General features: G+C 43.0%; 1 protein-coding gene across 2 annotated transcripts in view; it reads right to left on the bottom strand.

Moving 5' to 3' along the window:
- The window catches only part of HLCS (holocarboxylase synthetase), an 862,037-nt gene that overhangs the window by 773,719 nt on the left and 62,617 nt on the right, over positions 1 to 25,701 (bottom strand). For both annotated transcript variants that reach the window (XM_085621286.1, XM_085621285.1), the window contains exon 2: positions 11,823 to 11,960. Coding sequence is in view for 1 of the 2 variants with exons in the window: in XM_085621285.1 (XP_085477411.1) it covers positions 11,823 to 11,960 (138 nt within the window). In the remaining variant the exon portion in view is untranslated. The remainder of the gene's footprint in view (positions 1 to 11,822; positions 11,961 to 25,701) is intronic.

Below are 25,701 nucleotides of genomic sequence, written 5' to 3'. Positions count from 1 at the left end.
TAGATGATATTGCACAAGACTGGCTGTCCCAGGGTCAGCGGGATTATCCGACTCAGTCTTTTACGGTTGAGGATGTCAAAGAAGCTATAAGGACGCTTCAGTCTGGTAACGCGGCAGTGCGGGATGGGCTGCCCAGTGAATTTTACAAAAAAAATGTGGATACTCTGGCCCCGGGACTACTAGAGGTGTTCGCTTGCGCATATGAAAAGGGTGCTTTGCCCCCCCAACCCCGAGGGAAGCGCTCATTGTAATGCTGCTGAAGCCGGACAAAGAGGCTGACCGGTGCGAATCATACAGGCCACTGTCCTTAATAAACATGGACACAAATATCTTGCGAAAATTATCGCCAATAGACTTCAACCTCTGGTTCCAAATCTGATCCTGCCGGATCAATCGGGATTTGTGCCCAGAAGATCAACAGTACATAATTTACGAACTATTTTTTTCCGTACTGCATCAGTTAGAACCTGAGCTTCCTACCGCGGCTGTGTTGCTAGACGCCACAAAAGCGTTTGACTCAATACATTGGGGTTATGTGTTTGTGGTTTTGCAACGATTGGGGATGCCACAGTTTTTTTTTTTAAATGGGTGCGCCTTCTGTACACGGGCCCTGTGGCATACTGTATTCACGTGTCAATGGCCATGAGCCCTGTGGCCAGGATACGTGTCAATGGTGTGGCCACAACTCCAATCACATTATGTAGGGGTACCAGGCAGGGCTGCCCCCCTATCCCCAATGTTTTTCTTGGCATTCAAGCCACTGGCCTGGAGGATCCGATAGGGCCATGCCACTGCCGCATTGGGTTTCCAGCAGCGCCCCCTAGCAATATCGTTGTATGCGGACGATATGTTGCTATATGTTAGGGAACCTGCTACACATCACTATTACGGGAATAAGTCTGGTTTGAGAGATACTCGGGGTTAAGCATAAACTGGGCAAAATCCACGGTCTTTCGCCTAACAGAATGCTGTCTGGAAATCGAACTGGAGTTCCAGTTGGCCTGGTCGGATAAACCGGTCAGATACCTGGGTGTTTGGGTGCATAGAGATCCCGATACTGTGATCAGCATGAATTATGGGGGAGCGATAGCCAAAATAACTGAGCAAGTTGCTAGGTAGACAAGACTCCTGTTGTCACTGGCAGATAGAATAGCGGTCGTGATAATGACAATCCTCCCCAAATTGCTATATCTGTTTGTGAATATTCCATTAGTCTTGAACAAGGCAGTATTTAAGACTTTATAGTCATGTTTGTTGGCATTGGTATGGGCAGGTAAGCAGTCGAGAGGTAGCTGGGACACCCTGATGCTGCTTTTTGAACCTTTGAACCGGGGGGGGGGGGGGGGGGGGTGAGGGGGAGGTTGACGCCCCTGATTTGAGATTGTATTATCTGTGTGCGCAAGTGCAATTTGCACAATATTTATATTTTCCACAGCTCTATTTGCCGCACCTTGCTGTGGAGGAGGATATTGCCTGTCCGGCTCCATCTGTACAATAAAGTCGAGGGAAACAGGAAAGGACTAGACACTGTCAAATTCACGATTCAAGCGTGGAGGGCTCCGAATGATCGTGCAGGAAGAGGGAGTCTGTACGCACCAGCTATGCCAATTGCGGTGCACCCGAGTATCTCGGCTGCGCAGGAATGTGGTGCACTGAGCATTATGCAGAATGCTGGAGTTACTAAACTTGGGGACATGTATATTAACGGGCGGTTCTTATACCTGGATGACTTTATAGCTGGGTAAGCATACAAGTCAATGCAAGGATTTGTTTATGCAAGGTTGCGCTTGGCTGTCTGAACACTATTCCCCTGAGTTCCCCAAAGAGCTACAGGTGGGGGGGGGGGGGCAAGGGGCTGATCACTAGATTATATAATGCCTCCCAAAGAGAGATTGATTTGACTACCTCTGCCTCCCCAGATAAGTGAAATAATCAGCTGGCTGAGCCTGTGGTCTGTGAGTACTGGGAAGCATGTTGTGTACTAACTGGTCGCCTGACTGCCAACTGTAACCTTCGAAAAAAACATTTAAAATTCTTGCACCAACTGTACTATACTTCTAGGCAATTGCTCAAATATGGATTGTGGGGAGACGCTTGATGTGTGAGATGTAGGGAGGATGGGATGGATTTCATCAATCTGGCCTGGGATTGTAAGGCCATATATGATTTTTGGCAGCATGTGACTCAGGTACCATCAGTCATGACACTGGATACAATTGAATGTAAGCCTGAAATGTGTTTGCTTGGGCTGGGGGAAAAGATTAAACCATGCAATAGGCGCATAGTGGCTATCTACACTGCTGGCGAAACGTGCTGTTGCAATGTACGGGGGGGGGTAGGTCAATCACAACTGTGGTAAAATGAATTCAGGATCTCGTGTACTGTAAAGAACAGCTGGAAATATATGCTGAGGAGTTGCCTGTGGCCTCCAGACCTAAGGACCATAGGTCACCACTGACAACGTACCTGATGGAGTACCCAGACGTGATATAACTGCTCATTAAGTGTCACTGTGTATGAGGTTTATTATGATGATGATTTGACACACCAGGAAATACTAGACAATACTTAATGTGGAAGGGTGGTCATATTACTGCACTGCATAAGTTGTGGTCTGGATGTTGTTGTAATTAGGGGGTAACAAAATAAGAAAAAACTGCATTTTATGTACGATCCTGTTTAATGTACAGCACAGGGTGTTTTGTGTAAGCTGTACAATGGAAAATTAACTTAATAAATACATTTTTTTTAAATCAGAATAGGATTACATCCACTTGACACACATCCGTTTGTGGTTATATCTGTGAAGAAGGCAGAAAGGCTGTGGGTTGCGCATGCATTGCACAAAAGTTCACATACTTTTGGATTGTCAATATTTCTTAACTCTGCTATGAAAAACTTTAAAACGTATCTTTAAAATACAATACAAGGCTATTACCAGTGAGATTTTTCACTGCAATTGCAATATATGGATATAATGTGTGCTCTGTCTAGATTTTGAATATTTTGAAAAGGTTGTGCACTTTGATTATGTTTTTTAATTTATAGTTTTGCTGAATGGCTCTTGTTATTACTAGTGCTTTTAATTGCTTTTTGTATTGTTATTGTATTGTTTAGGAGACAGTGTCTTAAATAAACTATTTTCTTGCACTGAAACTGAACATCCTCTAGACATGTTGGGTGCATGAGCCAGTTGTTGATCACCAACATTTGGGAAGTCCAGTAATATAAACGGATATCTGCCATACCCATCATGTGGGGACTGTATACATTTCCTCTTTGCAATCTGGGGTGGTTTAGCGACCAATAGGTATGTTTGTGTTTCAACCAGCAGGGTTCAAAGCCAAGCCTGGGGATAACAGACGGAAAGTGCTGCAAGACATAAAAAAGGTGGGTCATCATCTTGAGGGTGATTCGGCCCATGATGTTTAGATGCAACCTGGCCCATCTGACCATCTCGACTGTCGAGCATGCGCATCGCCAATTTCTTGTGGTGTTGTAACACATATGAGACATAAACAAGTTCTAATAAAAGGAGGTTTATTTCCGAAATAAGACAGCACCCCTAAGTCCGCCAGCAGAGATCCCAGAAACCGCTCTACAACTCCATTCAACTGTGTCAAAGGATGCCAGAGCTACAGTTCCAATGGAACAGGACAAGTTAAAGAAACAGAACAAACACAGACAACATGTACCAATATATAATATCACAGCATATAACACAGAAACGCAACCGCCTTCATTACTCAGTGGCATAAAGAACCAAAGTCATCTCATGAAACACAGATAGCAACGATGACAAAAGAAAGCATCCAATTCAAACAGATACCGAGAGAAATAAAAAGTGAGCAATTTAATCAATCTTAACCAATCTCTCGCAGAACATCAGACCAGCTATGAACACTTGACACCTACCCACATGCACAAGTCGACAAGGAATGTATATGTTTACTGGCTTCTTGAACCCAGTTACTTACAAGTATTATATACAACAAAAAACGTACAAACTAATTGAAAGCACGAAAACATCACATGCCAGTGATTCAGACACACTCAACAATAAAAGAATCCCTCACTGTGTGACAATCTGGCCCCACCTAAGAACCTGAGTACTTAAACACACCAATTAAAAAACAAGCATTAGAAATGCAATAGGTCTCACATTTTTTTGAGTTAGAGCTATTGGAATAGCTCAACAGCTACCGGACAGAAATTGCCACTTTGCAGGTGCCGAACAGAGCATTGCTCTGTGAAACGACCGGAAAGCTTAAAACTATGTTGATAGCCTAGAAAATAAAAAAGGAAGAGCAAGAGGAACTGCGGACGTATTGGAATGGCCAACGCAAGCAAACAAGGAGTGAAATCACCTGGGCGTGACCAAAGCACACAAAGCTGGGAAAATCAGACCAAATTCACCAATAAACCCCCCCGTATTTCTAAATGGCACAACAACGAACAAATGGTAATTTATGGGCCTTCCAAAAGCGGATAGAGGAGATAACAACAGGTCTCGCAGACAAGCGCATATGCGCTTCCTAGGCTCGACCTAATAATGTACTCGGTCAGCACATACCATAGACCACACAGAACAGCTTACACACTGAAGTATGATGTTTGCAGTCAGACTTTACATAAATAAAATGCTAGTAAACATAAATGCACGATACTAGATAATGAAGAAAACCTAACATTGAACATACCATGCGCAAAACTTTTTCAGAGATGAACTACAGGTCAGACATTGACATGTACATCATGACAACCAGTGTTTCACTAAACAGTACAGCAGCAGATTAACGAACTGAACAAACGAAGCAATCGTCTTAACTATAACCAATGGCAGAAGTGAACATTTTTTCACCAACCTAGCGCTCAAACTTCAAACCTATGCACCACTTATTTATTTTCTTGGACATGCAAAACTCTTTTTCAGAAAGCATATTTTAGTCTGAAGCATGAAATATCAAGATGCATTATATAAATCAAAATACTGCATGGAAGTTGCTTAATATCACTACCAAAGCAAATATTTTCCTTTCAAATTTTTTTCATGATTTGGAAGTTTCAGGCAGTACAATAAGCATGCAAAACATGCACTATTTGCAGTGCGTAAGTACTCAATATTAACATCTCAATATCAAATGTATGGAGTCTGCATACTAGTGCACTCCTCTCAATGGCTTAAACAATGCCTTAGTTGCCAAGTGCTAGACTGCAACTTACTCATAGTTGCATGCCCCCTGCTTTTTCAGGAGGTCTGATATCATGCGAGGTTAGGATTTCGGTTTGCGATGGACCCTAATCCAATGTTGGAATCTAATATCTAGTATAAACAAAGAGAGTAGCCCCTCCGAACCAAAGGGACGGGGTTAATAAAACAAACAGCCAAAAAAGAAGGCCCTTCTGAATAACCCTAACTTCCAAGGAAAACCTTCTCTTGGACTATTTGCTATATTTATCCAATCATATGAATAATTACTAAAAGCTGTGCATTGTAGCATACAAATCATTCACTTATAGACGAATCAACAGGATCAGACAATACAGTATGTTTGAGTTAATGGGGGTGGCATTCATAGCGGTAATTGTAATTAAGGCAGGATCGGCTCCTCCATTAGGATAGAGGAGATTCACACAACTGCCCAAACTGCCCCCAGGGATGAAAAATATAGTAAATAAGTACATTTATTACCATTTTATTTTTCATCCTCCCGTCCTGAACAGAGTGTGTTAAGACGGGTCGGGGCCATTGCTGCTGAGTGGCAGCAGGGAGGTGTGCACTTCAGTTTAAAGTGTGCATGTCTTTTTGGCCAGCTGTCTTGCGACGGCCAGCCAGATATATGCATTTTAAACTTCTCTAACCTAGCTGTCTTAGGACAGCTGGGTTAGAGAAAGCATAGGTCTCCGCTCCAGCCAATGGTTACCAGCATGACAGCTGTGCCAGGATCCGTAAAAGAATTTACTGGCACCCGAGAAGGACGTCGGAGGTTGTGCAGAAAGCAAGGTGTTTTTCTTTTTATTTACACACACCACTCACCCTGCATGCACGCACCAATCTCACATATGCCCGTCGCCCCAGTCTGCCCACATGTCAGCAGCCACTGAATTAAGGAAGCCAAATTAGGGACTGAAATACGGGGAGGGTTAATTATGTCTTGGTAAGGAAAAGCAAGGACCAGTAGAAATGAAAGACAGCCGAGCACAGTAAAGGCAGAGTATTTAAAGGGGACGAGAATAAGTCCCTTTGCTTTTCGTTGTAACCCATTACCTACATGTCTGCCAATACGTTCCTTTAAGGTAAGCATCTGTAAACGTGTGGTCATACTGCCTCCTTTAGATTGTAAGACACATTCAACAGATCGATTTTTAAATTGAAGGTCCAAATAAAAAAACTTAAATTCAGGATTTGGCATAACCGAGGCATGGCTAGCCTATATCTGGAGTATGCAGGAAGCATACTGTTCAAGTTGGAGACAGGTGAAATTGTTCTGCACATTAAATGCAAGTACAGGTGGGAATTAAAATGTTGGTTCCAAAGTGAGGTAAAGCTGTAGACATTTTTTTCGCGTGTGTGATCACATGCTGATGTATTTTGAATAATAGGAGATTTTTTACATACTGTATCACGGTCTTGGAACACCGATGGATTCACTGCGAGCAGATCCTTGGACAGAAAAAATTGAGGACTGTATTGCATTAGCACCTATAAAATACTGGATTCGAATTTGGACCAAAGAGGACCTTGGCCCTAATAAACACACTTTACATGATATCATGACAACTCAAAATTATCGTTCTTTATAATGGTTCGCTCATATATCAAACATCCTCCATAACAGTGGACTTGAAAATCTCTGGATCAAACCGGAAAACATTACTACAGGTAATCTTGAAAAGGCAACAAAAACTGAAGGTCTTATGCAGTGCAGGTGCATGCTGTGCAGGTCCTCTGCTAAAAATATTATGGGGTATAAACATGACCAACACTTTGAGCCATACCCAGATGAAATCTTTTGAATGGAGAAAAGGTAATTTTATTTGAAATTTCGGCTGGGCACTCTGCCCCTTGCATCAACTTTTAATAGATGGTCATCGAAGCCTGTGCAGGGATAAGACCTGCCAGCGTTCTAACCCATTATAAAGGTATGTTGAATTGGCTATTCACGATTGGCGCAGACTGACTTGCTTGTAAGTCCCTAGCATATGGTACTCAGGGCATGTTAGGTAGAGTGTCCACGTGGGGCTGCAGCACTGGTTGTGCCACCCTGTGTGTGACAGAGTACAAAATGGCTCCCAGCCTGCCACTGCAGCATAGAAGAGCATTCGTAAGACTGCTAGTTCGACTTTGCCATTTAAAACAAGGAAAAAAGCTAAGGCAGGGAGCTATGCATTAGTAAGTAGGACATATATTTTGAATATGCCAACAACAGCAAAACTTCCAAACTGTCATTTTTACTGTGCAAGAGTTAGTAGCCCCAGAGTTACTGGCTGACACCTCTGCCCAGATAACTTTTAAATGGGACTACTTAAACGGGTACTTCGAGGTATCAAATTAATCGTAGCATTAATCCCAACTTGATGCCTAAGTCGAATTTAATGTCACTTTTAAAGAAAGGCAATTTTTAGAAAGTTGCCACACTGTCACCCAGTTTATCCAGTGGCCTCCCACAGCTGTTGGCCACCAGACAGCCTTCTGCCTCCTGGAGAGTAGTGTGAATGATTCCCGGCTCAGGAACAATAGCAGCCTGCTACAGGGAGAGGTGTTACCTCCCCCTTGCAGGAAGCCACTCAGGGTGTTGGCCGAAAATGCGCGAGGCCGCCTTTGATGAGCAAATGGTGATCACACTCCTGAAGAGTTGTCTCTGTTCAGGTAGATAGGCGGGCGGCAGGCACAGGGAGGGCAGACTAGTGCCCAAACTGGTTTTCCAGTGGGCGGGTAGCCCACAGGTAGACAATCCTCCAGGGTGGGCCAAGAAGCTCCTATCATCCAAGGAAGGATTCATAAATCTTGGAAATAGGCAGAACACTGCACCATCGGATTGCTAGATGCCACACATAGTTGGAAGTGGTGAGAGGGATCCTTGTAGCTCATTGGCTAGTGACCGTATAAACACCCCAAGGGCACTTTCTGGGCATAAATATGGAACCCTGAACCTCAGATCACTACGGAACTAGAGAAAGGACCAGAGGACTGCCCTGCGGACCCATGGACTCGGCAAAGAGAGGCCGCACCATCTGCTGGACTGCACCTGCAGCACCTTGGGCTAGCGAAGAGAGGACTGTGCTTGTGGCTTGAGGGAAAGTTGTTCCCAATCCCCAGCCCAAAGAAGTGTCTCCAAGAGTCAGTCGGTTGACTCCCTGGAACCAGCACCAGGGCCATCAAAGCTGAAGTAGCCCAACTCAGCAAGTTAGTTACCACAAATGAGAATTGCTGTGACCGCCACTAGGCGCCCCATGAGACTGATCCTCAATGATCTAAAGTTGCACCTGGGTCTGTTGGATCCAGAAATGTTGTCTAAGTCCAGATCGGTCATACAAGAGGGAAATTAGCCTCCCCCAAAGGATACCGCTTGACCCCCTGTGAATGGAGACCAGTAGCCCAGCTGTAGCTGGCCTTCTATTGGCTCAAAGAGGACTTTGAGGGACCCTGACCTCTGTGGCATAAGTGGCCCCATCTGACCTTGGGACTGAGGAGTAACTGCAAAGACACCCCGTGACTGTACTGCACCCAGAGCATCCTTGAGCATCTTCCATCTCCTGAATCCCCTGCATCAGGACCACTCGGTTATAAAGTCTATGGGGGTTGTGATGTAAAGTTCAGAAATTGACTGGAGAATGCTTTGGTGACCAAATACTCCTTAGCGGGCCCCTCTGACCATCTCCCTGATGGATCTGATCGCCCCAGCTGGGACGGAGTAGGCGAACACAACTCTTACAAACTTTTCAAAAGCTTCCAAACTTTTGTTACCAATGCTTGTTTGTGCTTAAAAGTGCTGAGATTTACATTTCCTTTGAAAATCTAGATCCCAGGAGCCATCCGGTGGATTCTGTTAATCTTGTACTCTAAAATTCAAAATATATAATCTATTTTTATAAATTGGTGTCAGAGTTCTTTTGTGTTGTGAGCCTTTGTTTTGTTGTTTGGTGCGTCTAAATGCTTTACACCAGTGGTTTGTTTAAGCCTTGCTGCTCGAAACCACAGCGACCCAGCGTTGAGCTAAAGGTTTTGCAAATGAGCCTGACTGGACCAGAGACAGTTTTTGTGAGTGCATTACACGGTTAGGTCGCACAGCCATATCATGTAATACACCCAAGTCCTCACAGCAATACTTAAGCAATGTTAAATAAAATTACTGGCCATTGCATACACAGCAAACCGCACAATGAAAGATTCTGAAACTGGATATGGAAATTGGGGATTTTTCTGAAATAAGAATATTGCTCTCTATCCCAAAAAGTGCTGAATCCAAGTATAAATGGATGCAAGATTCTAATGGAAGGATTGTGGCCTTTTGAGGAGCCACCTGAAAAATAAATTTCAAACATTTCTGATCAAAAACAAAGAAGCACACTTCATTTAAAATATTTTAGGCTCGGAATGTTCAATACAATGAAAGGACAGGAACAGGACGACATGTGAAATAGTATGTGGGCTTATAATTAACATCGAAGTTAAGGTTAAATATATTTAGCTTGAAAGTTTGTGAGGCTTACAATATCTTTAGAAGCGAGATTCTGTGAAAATTTTAGAACAGTTAAATGGACAAAAAGAAATTGTGGAATTAAGAAGAAACCAGTCGTGAGACGAATATAATAAAAATATTTATGTGTATTAGTGCATAATTGGGGAGCAGTGAGGTCTAAGAGTTATAATACACAGCATAAATATTATATATGTATATTCATTAATGTTATGAATTTTATTTTTGTAGCAGTTATAGGAAACTTTTGGGAGATAAACAGGTGGAAAAAATAGATCCAAAGTAATTATCGGACGTTTACTTTCATGTTGTGTCTTGAAGAAGGTAGGGCCAACTAATAGCACCATGAACGGCGGCATCCAGGATTTGTAGAGATCCATCTCTACTTTTGACATTAAACAGTGTATTAATGAGGACTAATTTAATAATTATGTAATAAAAAAATAGGTGGATGGTAAGGAATCTGAATATAGCATATTTTGTGAGAAAACTTCAACAAATTACCAAATTGATAAAGGGATTTTTTTAAATTGAAAAATAGATTTCAGCTTTGTGCAATATGTGGGTTTAGTGTTTTGGGGGGCTTTTGTATTCATGTCTTATCAATATCAACTATAATTTTGATATGAAATTCATGTACAAGTGAATGGTTTAGCCATATTATCTAGCAGCACATCTGCTGTTCAGTATTGCTGAAAGTTACTGAAAGCCCGGAGTCACAGGATGTTGAGCCGCACAGATTCTATTCGCCCCCATTTTGAGTTTATTGCCCTACCCCACATAACACAAGAAAGTGCTATGAAGTGGCTTGCGCTTGCTACATCATAGCGCTTTTTTCTGAGACTTTCAGTCATGCTGAAGAGCAGATATGCTGCTAGACAACATGGCTGGAAGACATTCACATTGACAAAGCCAATAGCTTGGGCCTTGCCGAGAGCTATTGGCTTCACCAATGCTTGTTCAGTGTTGACAGGGTCTTGCTGAACAAACGTGGAAGTGATCATGAGATACAGTTGAGGAGCTTTGAAGTAAAAGGACGAATTGGGGTAAAGGATAGTGTTGCCAACAGGGGTACTGGGGAACCAGGTTCGAATCTCGGGATTCGGCTGAACAATTTGTGAATCTGGGCAAATCACTTATGCTTCCTCCTGTCTATGACAATGAATGAGTCATTGTGTAATGTAACTGGTGAGAACTTGAAGTGCTCCAATAATATTGGCTGGTCTTCACGCTGTGGCAGAACGAACGACAAAGCGAGAGCTCCAATACAATCGAATCGTACAAAAAAACAAAAAAAAACTAAGCAGTGACGAGGCAGGTAGTGGGGTAGGGTCAAGCAGGGAAGCAGAAGGGGATAGGGTGATAGACAAGCAACAAAGGGAAAAAAAAACTTTAATTGAAGCAGGATCAGCGACAAAAATGAATGCGTCATTATGTAATGTAACTGATGAGCACTTAAAGCGCTCCAATACCATTGGCTTGTGATCGTGCTATGGCAAGACGAATGACAAAGCGAGTGCTCCAATACCATCGGACCGTGCAAAAAAAGTAAAATAAAGAAGTGCTGTTAGTTTTTTAACAACTTTAAAAGAAATGCAATAGTTTGTCACGTGCATGCATTTTAGTGATATGTGTGTATGTGTACAAGGGAGATGGTCTGAAGTTATAGAATTCCTATGGAGCGCTTGAAAACAAAAACAAAAATAACTCATCAAAGCAGTGTAAGGAGACATGTACTTGTTCCATAAGATATGGGATGGCCAAATACAAGAAGATGGCAGGACACCCGCATGCCATGACGAATGGCATCAAAGAAAATGAGAACAATGCTGAAGTTTACCAATGGCAAGAGATGGGCAGCCTGTAAGCCCACAGATAGGGCATGTGTTGTCTAGCTGAGATCTAAAAATGTGCAAGAGATTTTAATTCTTAAGTTTTAACTTAAAATGATTAGACGCAATGTCAACTTCTAGAAGCACATAGTAGTTACCTTTGTGGCAGTACAATTACTGTTGTCACAACCAATCGGGGAGTAACACAATTAAACCTACTGCATAACTGGGCATTAATGTTCCTCCAAGTCCACAGAGAAAATATTCTGGAATGAAACAAAAACCTCACCTTTTTCGAGGAGCAAGGCACTGTGGGTAGATCTTCAGTCTGTGGGCATGTGCTTTCTGTTACAAAAGCTATCTTTCTTTCTCCAAGACTGTAATCAGAGTAAACGAGCAATTTCCACTTGTCAAAGTCTTCAAAAGACTGAAGGGAGAAACAACACATGGAGAAGTCAGGGCATCACATATAAAGAAGGACAAACTTATCAAACTTAGATTTCTGTCTTTTTGGCATGTAGAATGTCATGTATGAAAGGCCGGAACAGCCATCTCACTATTATTCAGATGTGCTAAAACTTTTTACTAGAGTATGAAGTTCCTTTTTCACAATTATGCATGCTCACGTTTATGTTATAATACCTTTTTAAAGCAAATTACCTATGCCCTTTTCTTGCTATGAGATGGCGACCAAATGCGGAGTTAACTTTTTACAAATTCCTCTTATATAATTTTTTTTATAAATTTGCCACGGCTGGTGCCCTACCTGATAGTGTGCTTTGCCTTTGGCTGTGGAGTGCCAAGTACTTCAGTCGACTCATGCCTCAGGACAAAATACAAAGACAAAATACCAGAAAGTGCATTTTTTCTATCACCTTATTGGGAGAATGTTCAACTTTCCTCCAAACATTTTTGTGGCTAGAGTTAGAATAGATGAGCCCTCTTAACTATTTGTTGATGCAGATAAACCAGAGGCAGCCCCGTTCCAAACAGGTTGTCAGCCACTGTTGGGGGACAGCTTTGTTTTGAGGAAATATGAATTTTGTGATCAGTTATGTCCCCTATCGTAGACCCCAACGGCTCCATGTGCATGCTATAAGTACATGTATGTTCCCTCCTGCTCCAGTTTTGAAGACGCAAATATATGTGCGTCCACCGTCAACATGTCCTCTTTCAGATCCGCCATGAATGGGTCAGATATTCCATTCCTAAGTATGAAAGGCCACCGACTTTATGTGGTTCACTTTCCACATTTTACAGATCCAGGCGAGTAGGCCCGAATTCTGTCATCAAGCCTTTTCCTGCCTTCTGCCTCTGAAAGCTCCAGTCTGAGCCTGCATCTGTATCCATGAACTTTGTCCTACTCCCTGCGCGGCTAACGGTGCCTGATCCAGCCTGTCGCCTGCCAAAAACTGTATTTCACCTTCAAGATTATCTACTCCGCTCCTCATCCGATGCATTCCTGTCTAGTAGTTTAGGTAAACATTCCTCCAGCTACCGTGCAAGGGGCCAGGCCTCGCTGTCCTCATGCAAGTAATTCATAGCCCCGTTACCATGGAATATTCCTACCCCCTCGCATCTAGTGTAGACACTTAGACGCTTGTACACGCACTAACAGTCAGTATAGAATAGATTCTATCCTAGAGACCTCTCCTTTTGGATAACACAGTTCTTTAAACATAGGATATTAGATATGATTTGGGATTAGGTTGACATGACCCCCAGACTTCTGTCTCCACATGTAGGGCTAAATGTCAAGTCCCCTTCACCCTCTAGTTGCACGTCAAACACACGTCATGCGGCTGCGCACGCATCTCTGCCAAATATTTCTGCTGACATTGCAGGATTCTCTTATGGATCCACCCACTTGTGACATCATGTATGATGACGTTTATTAAATTACGCCCATGTACCGCCTCTATTAGTTACGTATGCACCTTTTATCTGTACTATCAGCTGTTACGCCTCTTGCATCTGTTTCACTGTAATGTATTTTCTATAAAACTGCCTATCTGTCAATAATGTATGCCCTTCCTTCCTGAACTTTCGTGGTGATGGAATAGAATGCCTACAATTCGAATTGTATTCCTTTGTATAGGAATAAAGCCTTTTAAAACCTCTAATACCACGGATTCTGTCTCTTATATTTACTGAGTTATTCTTAATAGACTTTACCGCATAAAAATAGTACCGGTAACGAAATATTTACCACATAAATTGGCGCCCGAACAGGGACACTTTCTCATCTCACGCGCCGGCGGTGCGTTGCAGGCCCGGTCTCCTGCCACAGCTGAACGGACAAAAACGCGTACCTGCAGAATTTCCTGTATCTCCCTCCGGCCAAGCGGGGACGACTGAGGCTGCGATCAACACCCAGACGAGGCGGTGAGAAGTGCGAAGTATCCCGACCAGAGCCTAGCTGAGAGAGCAAGATCCGAGGTATACAGAGACCCACCAGGTTCCGAAGTTCCGAGTCCAGTCGAGTCGAGTCCAGTCCGGTCCAGTTTCAGTTCCGTTCCGAGGCCTTCCGTTCCGAGCTACCCGGTGAGTACCATTACCGGGGAGGCATTTAACGTGCACATAGTCTGTGCCGGTCAAGACGGGTTTGGGTACACAAATCCGGTCTGCACTGTTTTAGCAGTGTATCTGTACTGTTTAGCAGTATATATAGTATGTCTTGCATATAAATAAGTACTATCTAGTGTCAGTATTATGTCAGTAACTAGTTTTCTATTAGTTATCATTGTTCGTAAAACTGTTAAGTGTTAAAATGTTTTAAATATGTTCTATATATTGTGGTGTGAATGACTGTTCATTATTGTGTTTTTTTTGTATAAAGTGTGTTCTAGTAATAAGATCTAAAAATGCCGCTCTTTTCGAAACTAAGACAGATCAAAACTAGAAAAGGTGTACTCGAAGAAGCTGTTCCCATCCCACCTAGGGACACTCCAGGGTACTTTATGTATCATAAGCATGGCCTAGATGCCGTATTATTTCTTGATTTATGGGTGGACTACACCAAAGAATTACCAGAGAGTCAGAGATGGCCCGCAGCGGGGACCTGGGATGCAGATTGCATCATGAGAGTAGAAGAAGAATTATGGAAAAAGAAAGCCAGACAGTCACAGAAAGATGCCATTGAATTATGGCGTAAAGAATCATATAGACGTACAGAAAAAGCACTCAGACAGGAAGAGAAAGGTAGAGAGAATTCAAATAAAACCCGAGAAAATCTATTACTGGAGGAAGGTACCCGAGTAAAATCAGAACAAGTAGATAGACAAAGAAACACTCTTATGAATGGTATGTATCCTCTTCTGGCCGAAGGGTTACCTAAGGCTACCCCGGAAATACCAAAAGACTTAACTCCTCCATTGCTGCCGATAAAAGCACATCCCAAAACACATCCCAAAACAGCAAAGGACGTTTTTCTTTCCTCCTATTTAGATGAGGCAGCTCCCGAGTATGCTAATGCCATACCACCCACACCGCTTGCCGATGGTGTTCAACACCAAGAGCATTCGTCTGTATCCCCGCAACTACAAACTCCTACACAAGTTCCAACAGGCCCGTCCGTTTCTACAGTTTTTCCCGCATCTACAATCTCTATCCTACGCCCAACGAATCCTTTCGTGCCTAGCACCTCAGATGGTGCTACAGGAGGTACGACAGACATGTTTGCCACACCGCCGCGAAATAAACAGACCCTTAGAGATTTAGCACTCCAACGTACACCCCAACTAGCGACATCCGACATGTTTAAAGAACAGCTTGTGGATTGTAGATACGACCCAGTACCAGGTAGACAGGATAAATTGCTCATATCATCACTACGTATAAGACGAGCTACATTATATTTAATGACGATACCAGGAATGGGTGAACACCTAGACGAAATATATCGCTTTGTCCAAACAGGGCGAGGTCCAGAAAGTATTAACGAAGCTATGGAATACCAGAAAGTGGATGTCCAAAGACAACTACTACGTTTTTTCATAAATTGTGTAATTAGGAATCAAGACAGGCCTGGGGCAGATCACGATACCATGCAAAGACTTGCCAAATGGGGTCAGAACATATCAGAAGAGAAACATGATAGACAGGCGTGTATAATCGCCATGTGTCGAAAGATCCGCAAGGAAGTAGAACGAATACATAAAGAAAGACGAGAAACAGACAGAGTAGAATCAGAAGAAGAGGAGGAGCAAGAATCAGAGCAATTAGAAACGATAGCTTATGTAGGTAGAGGAAGACCCCATAATAATACCAGAGGCTTTAATGATCCGATACGTGCGATACGTCCAGAATATAATAGACATTTTCCAAACCCTATGTTAAAAACAAAATCCCCTGAACACCTATTCCAAGCCGCTGATAAATTACTTCGAGATCGAAGGGGGTACCACATGCTAGATTCCATGGACGAACAAGAATTAGCTAGGTCAGCAGTACAATGGGCTGACAGTCCCGGCGAATACAATGATGATGTATTTGCACACACGTTTCTGAATCTTGACCCATACGAACAGCGTTTAGCTAGTATATACATGATTCAACACCTCCTTATATTATATAAAAGCCAACACTCCGATCCAGGACCCTTACCTGACATATTGACAGAACTACTCACGAATATATGGAGAGGGTCAGGTACTGATTTGATTAAGGAAATTCTAGAATCCCGAAACCAATATTTAAATTTCGTATGCCCAGAACACGTTCCAGTTCCCATCATGGGAAGAAGAATGTATCACATAGATAGACAGAACCCGTTACGCGAAGTGCACCCAATAAGAGGTGACGGTGATAATTTTACACGCGTATTTGTGTACACGCCTATAACTAAATTGGAATTATTAGAAATGAAGAAAGTAGTACCCAGCCATGACAAGGATCCAGCAGGTTTCCACCGTGAAATAAAGGACATGTTATTAATGGGAGAGTATACCTACCCCGACATTATGAAAATATTAAAAGTCCTATTACCCGCCGGTGTTTATGAGAAACTCAAAGAAAAAGAATGGGAGGTGGGAGACCAAAAGATAGATTGGACAGCATTAGAAAACGAAGAAAAGGCCAGAGCTACAGGAGCAGGGCTTGGGGAAAAGACTACAGCACTAGCAGGATTACTAATACAGGTATTGCCACGTTTATTAACTACGAAAAAGGAAGACTGGGGTGCAATCTCAGCCTGTAAACAAAAGCCAGATGAAGACACTAGTGATTTCTATTCCCGATTTGAAAAATGTTTTGGTATAAATAGTGGCATAAAAGCCAGTAGTGAGTCATATCCACATCTGTTTGTGACAAAATTAGTTGAAAATTCTCTGCTGCAAGTCAAGAATAGAGTATTGAAGTTCGAAAGTACCTGGCAAGGTAATACCCCATCACAGATGTTACAGATGTTACAATATCACCACAATAGAATTAGAGAAGAACAAGAACATGAACAAAGACGTATGAAAGATACAAAAATGAAAATGCTTGTTGCACAGTCAGTTCCAGCCGATGGTCATCAAAAGGGTGACTCCGCAGGTCCAACGAAAGGGACATGCAACTATTGTAAACAACAAGGTCATTATATACACGATTGTCCAGTCCTGAAACATAATATTGCCACAGGTAGAACGCAGGAAAGACCACGTCCACCTAGACAGGATCAGAATCAACAACAAATACCTCAGCATGCACAACCTAGGTTAGTTCCGCAACAACTAGCTCCGCAACAGGCAGCTCCACAACAGATCGTAGCACCACCACAAGCGCAGCCTATTGCTGCAACACAAGCAACGACACAACAGATGTATCAGTACGCACAAACAGATTATCCCGATTATCAGCGATACTCATGAGATAGCCTAGAGAGGGAAGTTGGCTTACCCCTTATTGAGGTTCCTGTAGACCAAGAGGGACCTTATGTACATAGTGAACTATTAGGGGAAGACAGAAAGTTTTTACTTGATACAGGGGCAAGCAGAACAACTATAAGACGCAGTGAAGTTCCAGGGGCACCCCTCTCAGGCTCACAAAATATTTCCCTTGGATTCTCAGGAAAACCTATAATTAATGACGTAACACAACCTCTTCCACTTACAGTTGGTCCATTGACACGTACTACAGATTTATTGCTTACTAAATCATGTCCAGAAAACTTGTTAGGTATAAAAACATTGAAAGCTCTAGGAGCCATTATATGTTGTTCTCCGGAAGGAGTACGACTATTTTTACGTGACTTTAAGGGTCACTACGTGTCCAGAGACATGGATCACCGACTGCAGAATTTACCTACACATTTATGGGCACAAGGCCCCACTGATGTTGGTTGCATGAACATTACCCCATATCGAGTTACACTGAAAACAGGAATAGTACTACCACGAATGCGACAATACAAGTTACCACCAGATGCTGTAGTGGCTTTACTGCAAATCATTGACGAGCTCATTGCACAAGGAGTGGTTGTCGAAACCGACTCCAATGTATGTAATTCCCCGATAATTCCGATTCTTAAAAGAACGGATCCAAAAGCACCACCTGTATATCGATTGGTTATTGATCTGCGCGAATTAAACAAATGTATTGTACCACAATACCCTGTGGTCCCAGATATCTCTTCATTACTAACAGCTATTGACTCAGAAGCAACGTTCTTCACTGTAATTGATCTCAAGAATGCTTTCTTTAGTGTCCCAATCGATCCGGAAAGTCAATATCTGTTCGGATTCAGTTTAAATGGACGAAGTTTTAAATTCACACGCGCACCTCAAGGATTTACAGAAAGCCCCAGCATCTATAGCCAAGCACTGAAACGAGAACTTGACAGTATCCACATGCCAGTTAACACTGCCTTGCTTCAATATGTCGATGATCTGCTGATCACCGCCCGAAGCGAACCTGAATGTGAAAAAGCGTCACTGACGGTTTTGAAATTTCTGGCCGACAAGGGGCACAAGGTGTCCCCTTCTAAGCTGCAATTCTGTGTCCAGCGAGTTGTTTACCTTGGGCACTCGCTGTCCAAGGAGGGAAGGCAGCTTACACCCGATCGCATCCAGTTAATTGCTAACATGCCGCCACCCAAGACACAAAAGGAGGTGCGGGCTTTTATAGGCCACACTTCATACTGTAGGCAGTGGATCCCTCAATATGCATTTCTAGCAAAACCACTCATCCAGTTGACAACACAGGAGGCAGCCACATCGACTGTCCTCCCTTGGACTCCAGAACATACACATGCCTTTGAAAGCTTAAAGAAAGCTTTATGCCAAGCACCTGTCCTAGCAACACCATGTTACAGTAAACAGTTTACACTCTTTGTTACAGAACGTGAAGGTACTGCCTTGTCAGTACTCACTCAGGAACAAGCAGGATCACACAAACCATGTGCTTATTTCTCTAGTACATTAGATCCAGTAGCTCAGGCACTTCCTGCGTGCCTGAAATCGGTGGCAGCAACAGCTTTAGCAATCAGACAAAGCGATGCCATAGTGTTAGGACATCAATTGACAGTACAAGTACCACACGCAGTAGAGGTTCTTTTGAACCGCACACAAACACAACACTTGACTATAGCGAGACTCACCGGTTACGAACTGACATTGTTTCAGCCACACATAGAAATCAGACGTTGTAATACGTTAAATCCTGCCACACTGTTACCAGTAGGCGGAACAGATCCATTGGCACATGATTGTGTCGAAGTCATTACTATCACGACGAAACCCAGACAAGACTTGACAGATATCCCTTTGTCAGATCCAGACTTGACATTGTATGTAGATGGGTCATGTATGAGAACAAGTACAGGAGAATTGGTGGCCGCTTACGCAGTCACAACAGACACTGAAGTCATTGAAACAAACTGTATTAACACTTTGTCAGCTCAAGCAGCAGAGCTCATCGCTCTAACACAAGCCTGTATTCAAGCCAAAGATAAGAAAGTCAACATATACACAGATTCACGTTATGCATTCGGAGTCGTCCATGACTTCGGCGTACTGTGGCGAGAGAGAGGTTACTTAACTTCTCACGGTGCCCACATCCAACACGGACCCCTCATTCAAGCCCTATTAGACGCGATTCATCTACCTACTGCAATATCAATTATGAAATGCAAAGCCCACACAAAGGTTACCGATATCATTTCTCAGGGTAATGACCTAGCTGACAGAACAGCTAAACAGACTGCTCAGAATCAGACTCACACAACTGACATGACAAAGACAATAGTTCCGACACCAACACATTGCATGACAGTTAAGGATCCCGCCCTTGATGTAATTGACATACAGACACATGCTACACCAGAAGAAATAAAGAAATGGACTGAATTAGGAGGGATCCAAACAGATCAAGGATGGATGACGAAGGAAAAATCTATATGGTTTCTTCCCGACTCAATGGTTCAAGTCATCATTAACACTATACATAGTCCAGCGCACCTAGGAGAAAAAGCTATGCTAGACAGCATTCAGCACATTTGGTTCAACAAACACTTGCGAGCAGCAGCTAAACAAAAAGTTCGTACCTGTATGATATGTTGTCAGTTTAATCCAGGTAAAAGCATCCCCGTAGAGCAGGGTGGATTTCAAACTCCCGATCATGCTTTTGAAGTCCTCCAGATGGATTATATCCAGATGGAACGATGTCGAGGATTCAAATATGTTCTCGTAGTTGTCTGTGCTCTTTCCCGTTGGACAGAAGCCTACCCGGTTTCAGATTACACTGCCCCGACTACTGCCAAACAGTTAGTTCGAGAATTCTTCCCACGGTACGGTTTACCACGTGTTGTCTACTCAGATAATGGCCAGCCGTTCTCATCCGAACTAATGAAACACGTTTCCCTTCTGTTAGGCTACCAATGGAAATTCCACTGTGTCCGACATCCCGAGGCGGCAGGTCTCGTGGAACGCCATAATCAAACTCTGAAAATTAGATTGTCCAAAATATGTAGAGAAAAAGGAGTCGATTGGATAGTAGCCTTACCAGTTGCGCTCTTTTACATGAGAATGGTAGCACATTCTCGAACAGGGCTATCCCCGTACGAGGTGATCTTCGGTAGACCACCAAATATGTGGGGGACGCCTATACCTCGCAAAATCACTGATGTTGACTGTAATATGCTGACAGATTACCTGGCTTCCTTGATGTCTGCACTACAATCTTGTCGTTCACAGGTAACCGCAACTTTTCCCGATAATACTGAGGTGAAGCCCCATGACGTGGTTCCTGGTGACCTGGTTCTGGTCAGGAATTTTGACCGGAAGACCCAATTGGACCCTAGGTGGAAGTCGCCTAAGTTGGTTCTACTGACTACAAGGACAGCCGTGAAGATCGAGGGACGGAAAGGGTGGTTGCACTCGAGTCATATCAAGAAATTTTATGGACTACCATCCAGTGTGAATACTCAACCCTGTATTCCCTCACAGACACACTCAAAGCTCCCCTTGGTTGAGCAGTCAAAACCAGAACTTTACAAACTAAAATTAAGGTCTAGTAAGTCAGACAATTTGATTGTTTAAGTCCTCTCCAAGGTGAATCGGTTGAATTTGTCTCTGACATGTATCCTCTAGACCGGAATAGAGAAAGAAATCATCAGATGCAGCTTAAGAAGCATGCGTATTGTAAATCATTTCGTAGTCACTGCACCGTAACATTATTAATTTTGTTTTTTCTAAGTCTTCTGATCATCATTGTCAGCATACTATTGCACATGTATTACCCTATTCTTAAGCGTGCTTACAATGTAACTGCAGAACATTCTTTTAGCGAATTACCTCCGCATGAGTTGTCCTATAGATTTGCGCTGCGCAACAACACATTCATTAGTATGCTACATCATTCCCATCAAACCAGCAATGCCACAAATTGTTGGATATGTGGCCGACTCCCTCCCTATCAGAACTATAAGGGAGTTTTGCCCCTCTTTCCCTATCCGTTCACACACAATGGCTCCTGTGGAGCATGGTTTAGTTTGATTAATTCCCTAGATTCAAATTCCGCAGTTTATCAAGACAACTGGGTATGGGGAAACCTGAACTTAGTTTTGCTTAAAGTCTGCTACCCTAATAAGGAGGGACTTCCCAGAAGAACAGGAACTGATCTAGAAAATGAAGTATATGGATTAGGTAATTTTACACTTAACCTTATGATCCTGAATGTTGAATCTGAAGCTACACCAATCTTGTCCGCCATGTCAGTATTCCCAGTAAAAGGGGAATTATGTGTAAGAAAGAATGGTTCCATACACATGGGCCATAGTAAATGCACCACTGTAATAAAATTCAGTGATCAAGGCAAGTCTACATTTAGAGCTTCTCGCCACTCCTACTTTATATGTGGCCAGACCGCATATATACGTCTACCTCTAGATTGGGATGGTACCTGTTACATAGCATTCCTTCTACCACCTGTTTTCCTAGCTCCTCCTGATTATCATAGAAATACCCATTTAGTACACAATAGACAGCAGAGAGATCTCCCAATTGTCGATTACACTGAAACAGCATGGGAAAAATACACAGATTTCAATAAAGGTTTCTTTCCCTATATAGGTACAGTCACTAATAGTAAGCTGATACGTAGATTAACCAGAACCCTTGAAGCAGTAGTGAACGAAACTATTTCCGCCTTAGGCAATTTAACAGAAGAGCAGTCTGCTATGCGGATTGTTGTGCTTCAAAATCGTCTTGTCCTTGACGTCATCCTGGCTGATAGGGGCGGAGCTTGTAGGGTCATCGGATCAAGTTGTTGCATTTTCATACCAGAAAATTCGCCGTCAGTATATAAAGCCATAACTCGCCTTCATAAGATTGTAAGCCAAATACACCAGAGTCCAGGCACCTGGACTTGGTCCGGTTGGTTCTGGGACGTGTTGTCAGCCTGGGGATGGAGAATCCTATCCTTCCTAGGTATTGGCTTTCTCATACTATTCAGTTGCTGCTTATGTCTACAATGTGGGCCAGCGATTTGTGGTCTGTGTGCCACCTCGTGTATCCCACATCCAAGTTTACGTTCGAGATCCCGGAAGAAGAAAGAAGAACAAATGATGCTATATGAACAGATCGATGGATTGATGAAGATCGATATCTCCTGAGGGTCCGTAGGGGACAAGGAGGGAATGAGGAAATATGAATTTTGTGATCAGTTATGTCCCCTATCGTAGACCCCAACGGCTCCATGTGCATGCTATAAGTACATGTATGTTCCCTCCTGCTCCAGTTTTGAAGACGCAAATATATGTGCGTCCACCGTCAACATGTCCTCTTTCAGATCCGCCATGAATGGGTCAGATATTCCATTCCTAAGTATGAAAGGCCACCGACTTTATGTGGTTCACTTTCCACATTTTACAGATCCAGGCGAGTAGGCCCGAATTCTGTCATCAAGCCTTTTCCTGCCTTCTGCCTCTGAAAGCTCCAGTCTGAGCCTGCATCTGTATCCATGAACTTTGTCCTACTCCCTGCGCGGCTAACGGTGCCTGATCCAGCCTGTCGCCTGCCAAAAACTGTATTTCACCTTCAAGATTATCTACTCCGCTCCTCATCCGATGCATTCCTGTCTAGTAGTTTAGGTAAACATTCCTCCAGCTACCGTGCAAGGGGCCAGGCCTCGCTGTCCTCATGCAAGTAATTCATAGCCCCGTTACCATGGAATATTCCTACCCCCTCGCATCTAGTGTAGACACTTAGACGCTTGTACACGCACTAACAGTCAGTATAGAATAGATTCTATCCTAGAGACCTCTCCTTTTGGATAACACAGTTCTTTAAACATAGGATATTAGATATGATTTGGGATTAGGTTGACATGACCCCCAGACTTCTGTCTTCACATGTAGAGCTAAATGTCAAGTCCCCTTCACCCTCTAGTTGCACGTCAAACACACGTCATGCGGCTGCGCACGCATCTCTGCCAAATATTTCTGCTGACATTGCAGGATTCTCTTATGGATCCACCCACTTGTGACATCATGTATGATGACGTTTATTAAATTACGCCCATGTACCGCCTCTATTAGTTACGTATGCACCTTTTATCTGTACTATCAGCTGTTACGCCTCTTGCATCTGTTTCACTGTAATGTATTTTCTATAAAACTGCCTATCTGTCAATAATGTATGCCCTTCCTTCCTGAACTTTCGTGGTGATGGAATAGAATGCCTACAATTCGAATTGTATTCCTTTGTATAGGAATAAAGCCTTTTAAAACCTCTAATACCACGGATTCTGTCTCTTATATTTACTGAGTTATTCTTAATAGACTTTACCGCATAAAAATAGTACCGGTAACGAAATATTTACCACAGTTTGTCTGACCGTCCTCCAACAGTGGCTCTCACTCAGTTTGAAATTGGTCCACCTGTGGTTTATCTGCAAGGCTATGACTCTCCTGTGTACTCAGAAAGCATCATCACCTGATGATGATGAAACTAGTCAACACTGATGATTGCAAAGATTGGAGCATCAACAAAAGTACACAGAAAAGTGCAAATGCAATCAACCTTCCTTTCAGTGAAAAAAATAACAGATGATCCGACTGCACATAGACAAGCCAAGCCTGCTTCATCTCTTGTGCCCATTCATTTCTTAAGAATCCCGCAATGGTCAGCCTTGCAGATCCCGCCAAAATACTTAACTCCCTTACAACCACTCTTATGTATATTATGTCTTACCCCCTTCCTTCCCCTGTGCTCTCTCTGGGGATGCTCATTCACCCCTAATCACCACTGTCACAGGCGTCCCTAGCTCAAAGCAGAAGCTCTCAATGCAGGCCAGATTACCCCACTCCTTAAGAAATCTATTCTAGACCCCGATGATCTCACCAACTACCGGCCCATCAATCACCTACCATTCATCTGCAAGATCATTATAAAGTCAATCTAAATTTAGCTCCAAGATCTCGTTAAATGCTGCCCTTTTCCTGCACAACTACCAGTCTAGCTTCAGGTCACGGAGACCACTACCTTACACATCGTATACGATGCCCTGCTAACTCCACATTAAGATGATTTCTCCCTCCTGATTTTGCTGGACACCTCACCTGCCATTGACACAGCAGGCCATTCCACCCACATATGCATCCTGGAATAGGAATCACCCGTTCTCCTCCTACCTTTCCAACTGACACCAGTTTGTTCAGATAAGCACTTCCAAGTCCCAAAAGATCTCTAGCACCTGAGGAGTTCCCCAGGATCCCATACTGCCCCCTGTCATCTTTGACCTCTACATGAAGCTGCTTGGTGCTCTGCTCAAACAACAACATCAGATTCACCAATATGCAGATGATACACAGTTCTACTTGAAAGTCTCCTCTGCTTCAGACTTTCAATGCCTCCTCAAACACTGCCAGCACATCATCCGGGTCTAAATGTCTCTTGCGTACCTGAAGTTCAACTCAAGCAAGTCAGAATTTGTTTTATTTGCTAAGATCAAAAAAACAAAATTCCTGTTATTTGCTAAGAACAAGAACAACAAAGACAGACTGTGCATCTACTATCGCACCATGAACAGCAGGACATGTACGTCATGTGGAGGACTTGTTTGACAGTGTGACAGAAAGCCTCTGGTATTTAGGATTAGACATGAGCAGCGGCTACATTCTGATACCCCAGGGGAAGAAGATTACAAGAAAACTGTTTTCAGATGCCCCGCAAGTTCTGAAGAATTGCTCATGGTTTACCTGGAACACTACGTTCCAGTGACTGATGATATACACAGTGGGTGATACAAATGTACTGGAAATGTTGGTACACCTCAACAATATTGTCGTCTGTGAAAGAACGTTATGAAAAAATGCACCAAGAACACTACTAAGGTTTCTTAACTGCTTGAAGGAACAAGGACTCAAGCTGTTTCATGACAAATGTGAGTTCTTCCACTTCGGCATCAAATTATTCAGCCACATGGTCTCAGTTCATGAAACTGAAGTGTGCATAGGAAAGGGTGGGGCAGCCCGCAGAACCTGGATAGACCAACTACTCTAAAACAGCAGATTATGCACCTATTGATGAACGGATACCCATCAATCCTCCAAAACAAACCGAAAACTGTTCTACTACCACAACCATACCACAAGGTACAAAAACCTTTCGGATCCAGGTGTACAACTGACTGCAAGGAGGGCTTTTCAACCCTCATGGACAAGAAGTCAACAGCACCATTCCTGAAGA

This window comes from Triturus cristatus, chromosome 8 (assembly GCF_964204655.1).
Source record: "Triturus cristatus chromosome 8, aTriCri1.1, whole genome shotgun sequence".
Lineage (NCBI taxonomy): Eukaryota > Metazoa > Chordata > Amphibia > Caudata > Salamandridae > Triturus > Triturus cristatus.
The sequence above is the reverse complement of the archived record's forward strand: the minus strand, read 5'-3'. Positions and strand labels throughout refer to the sequence as shown.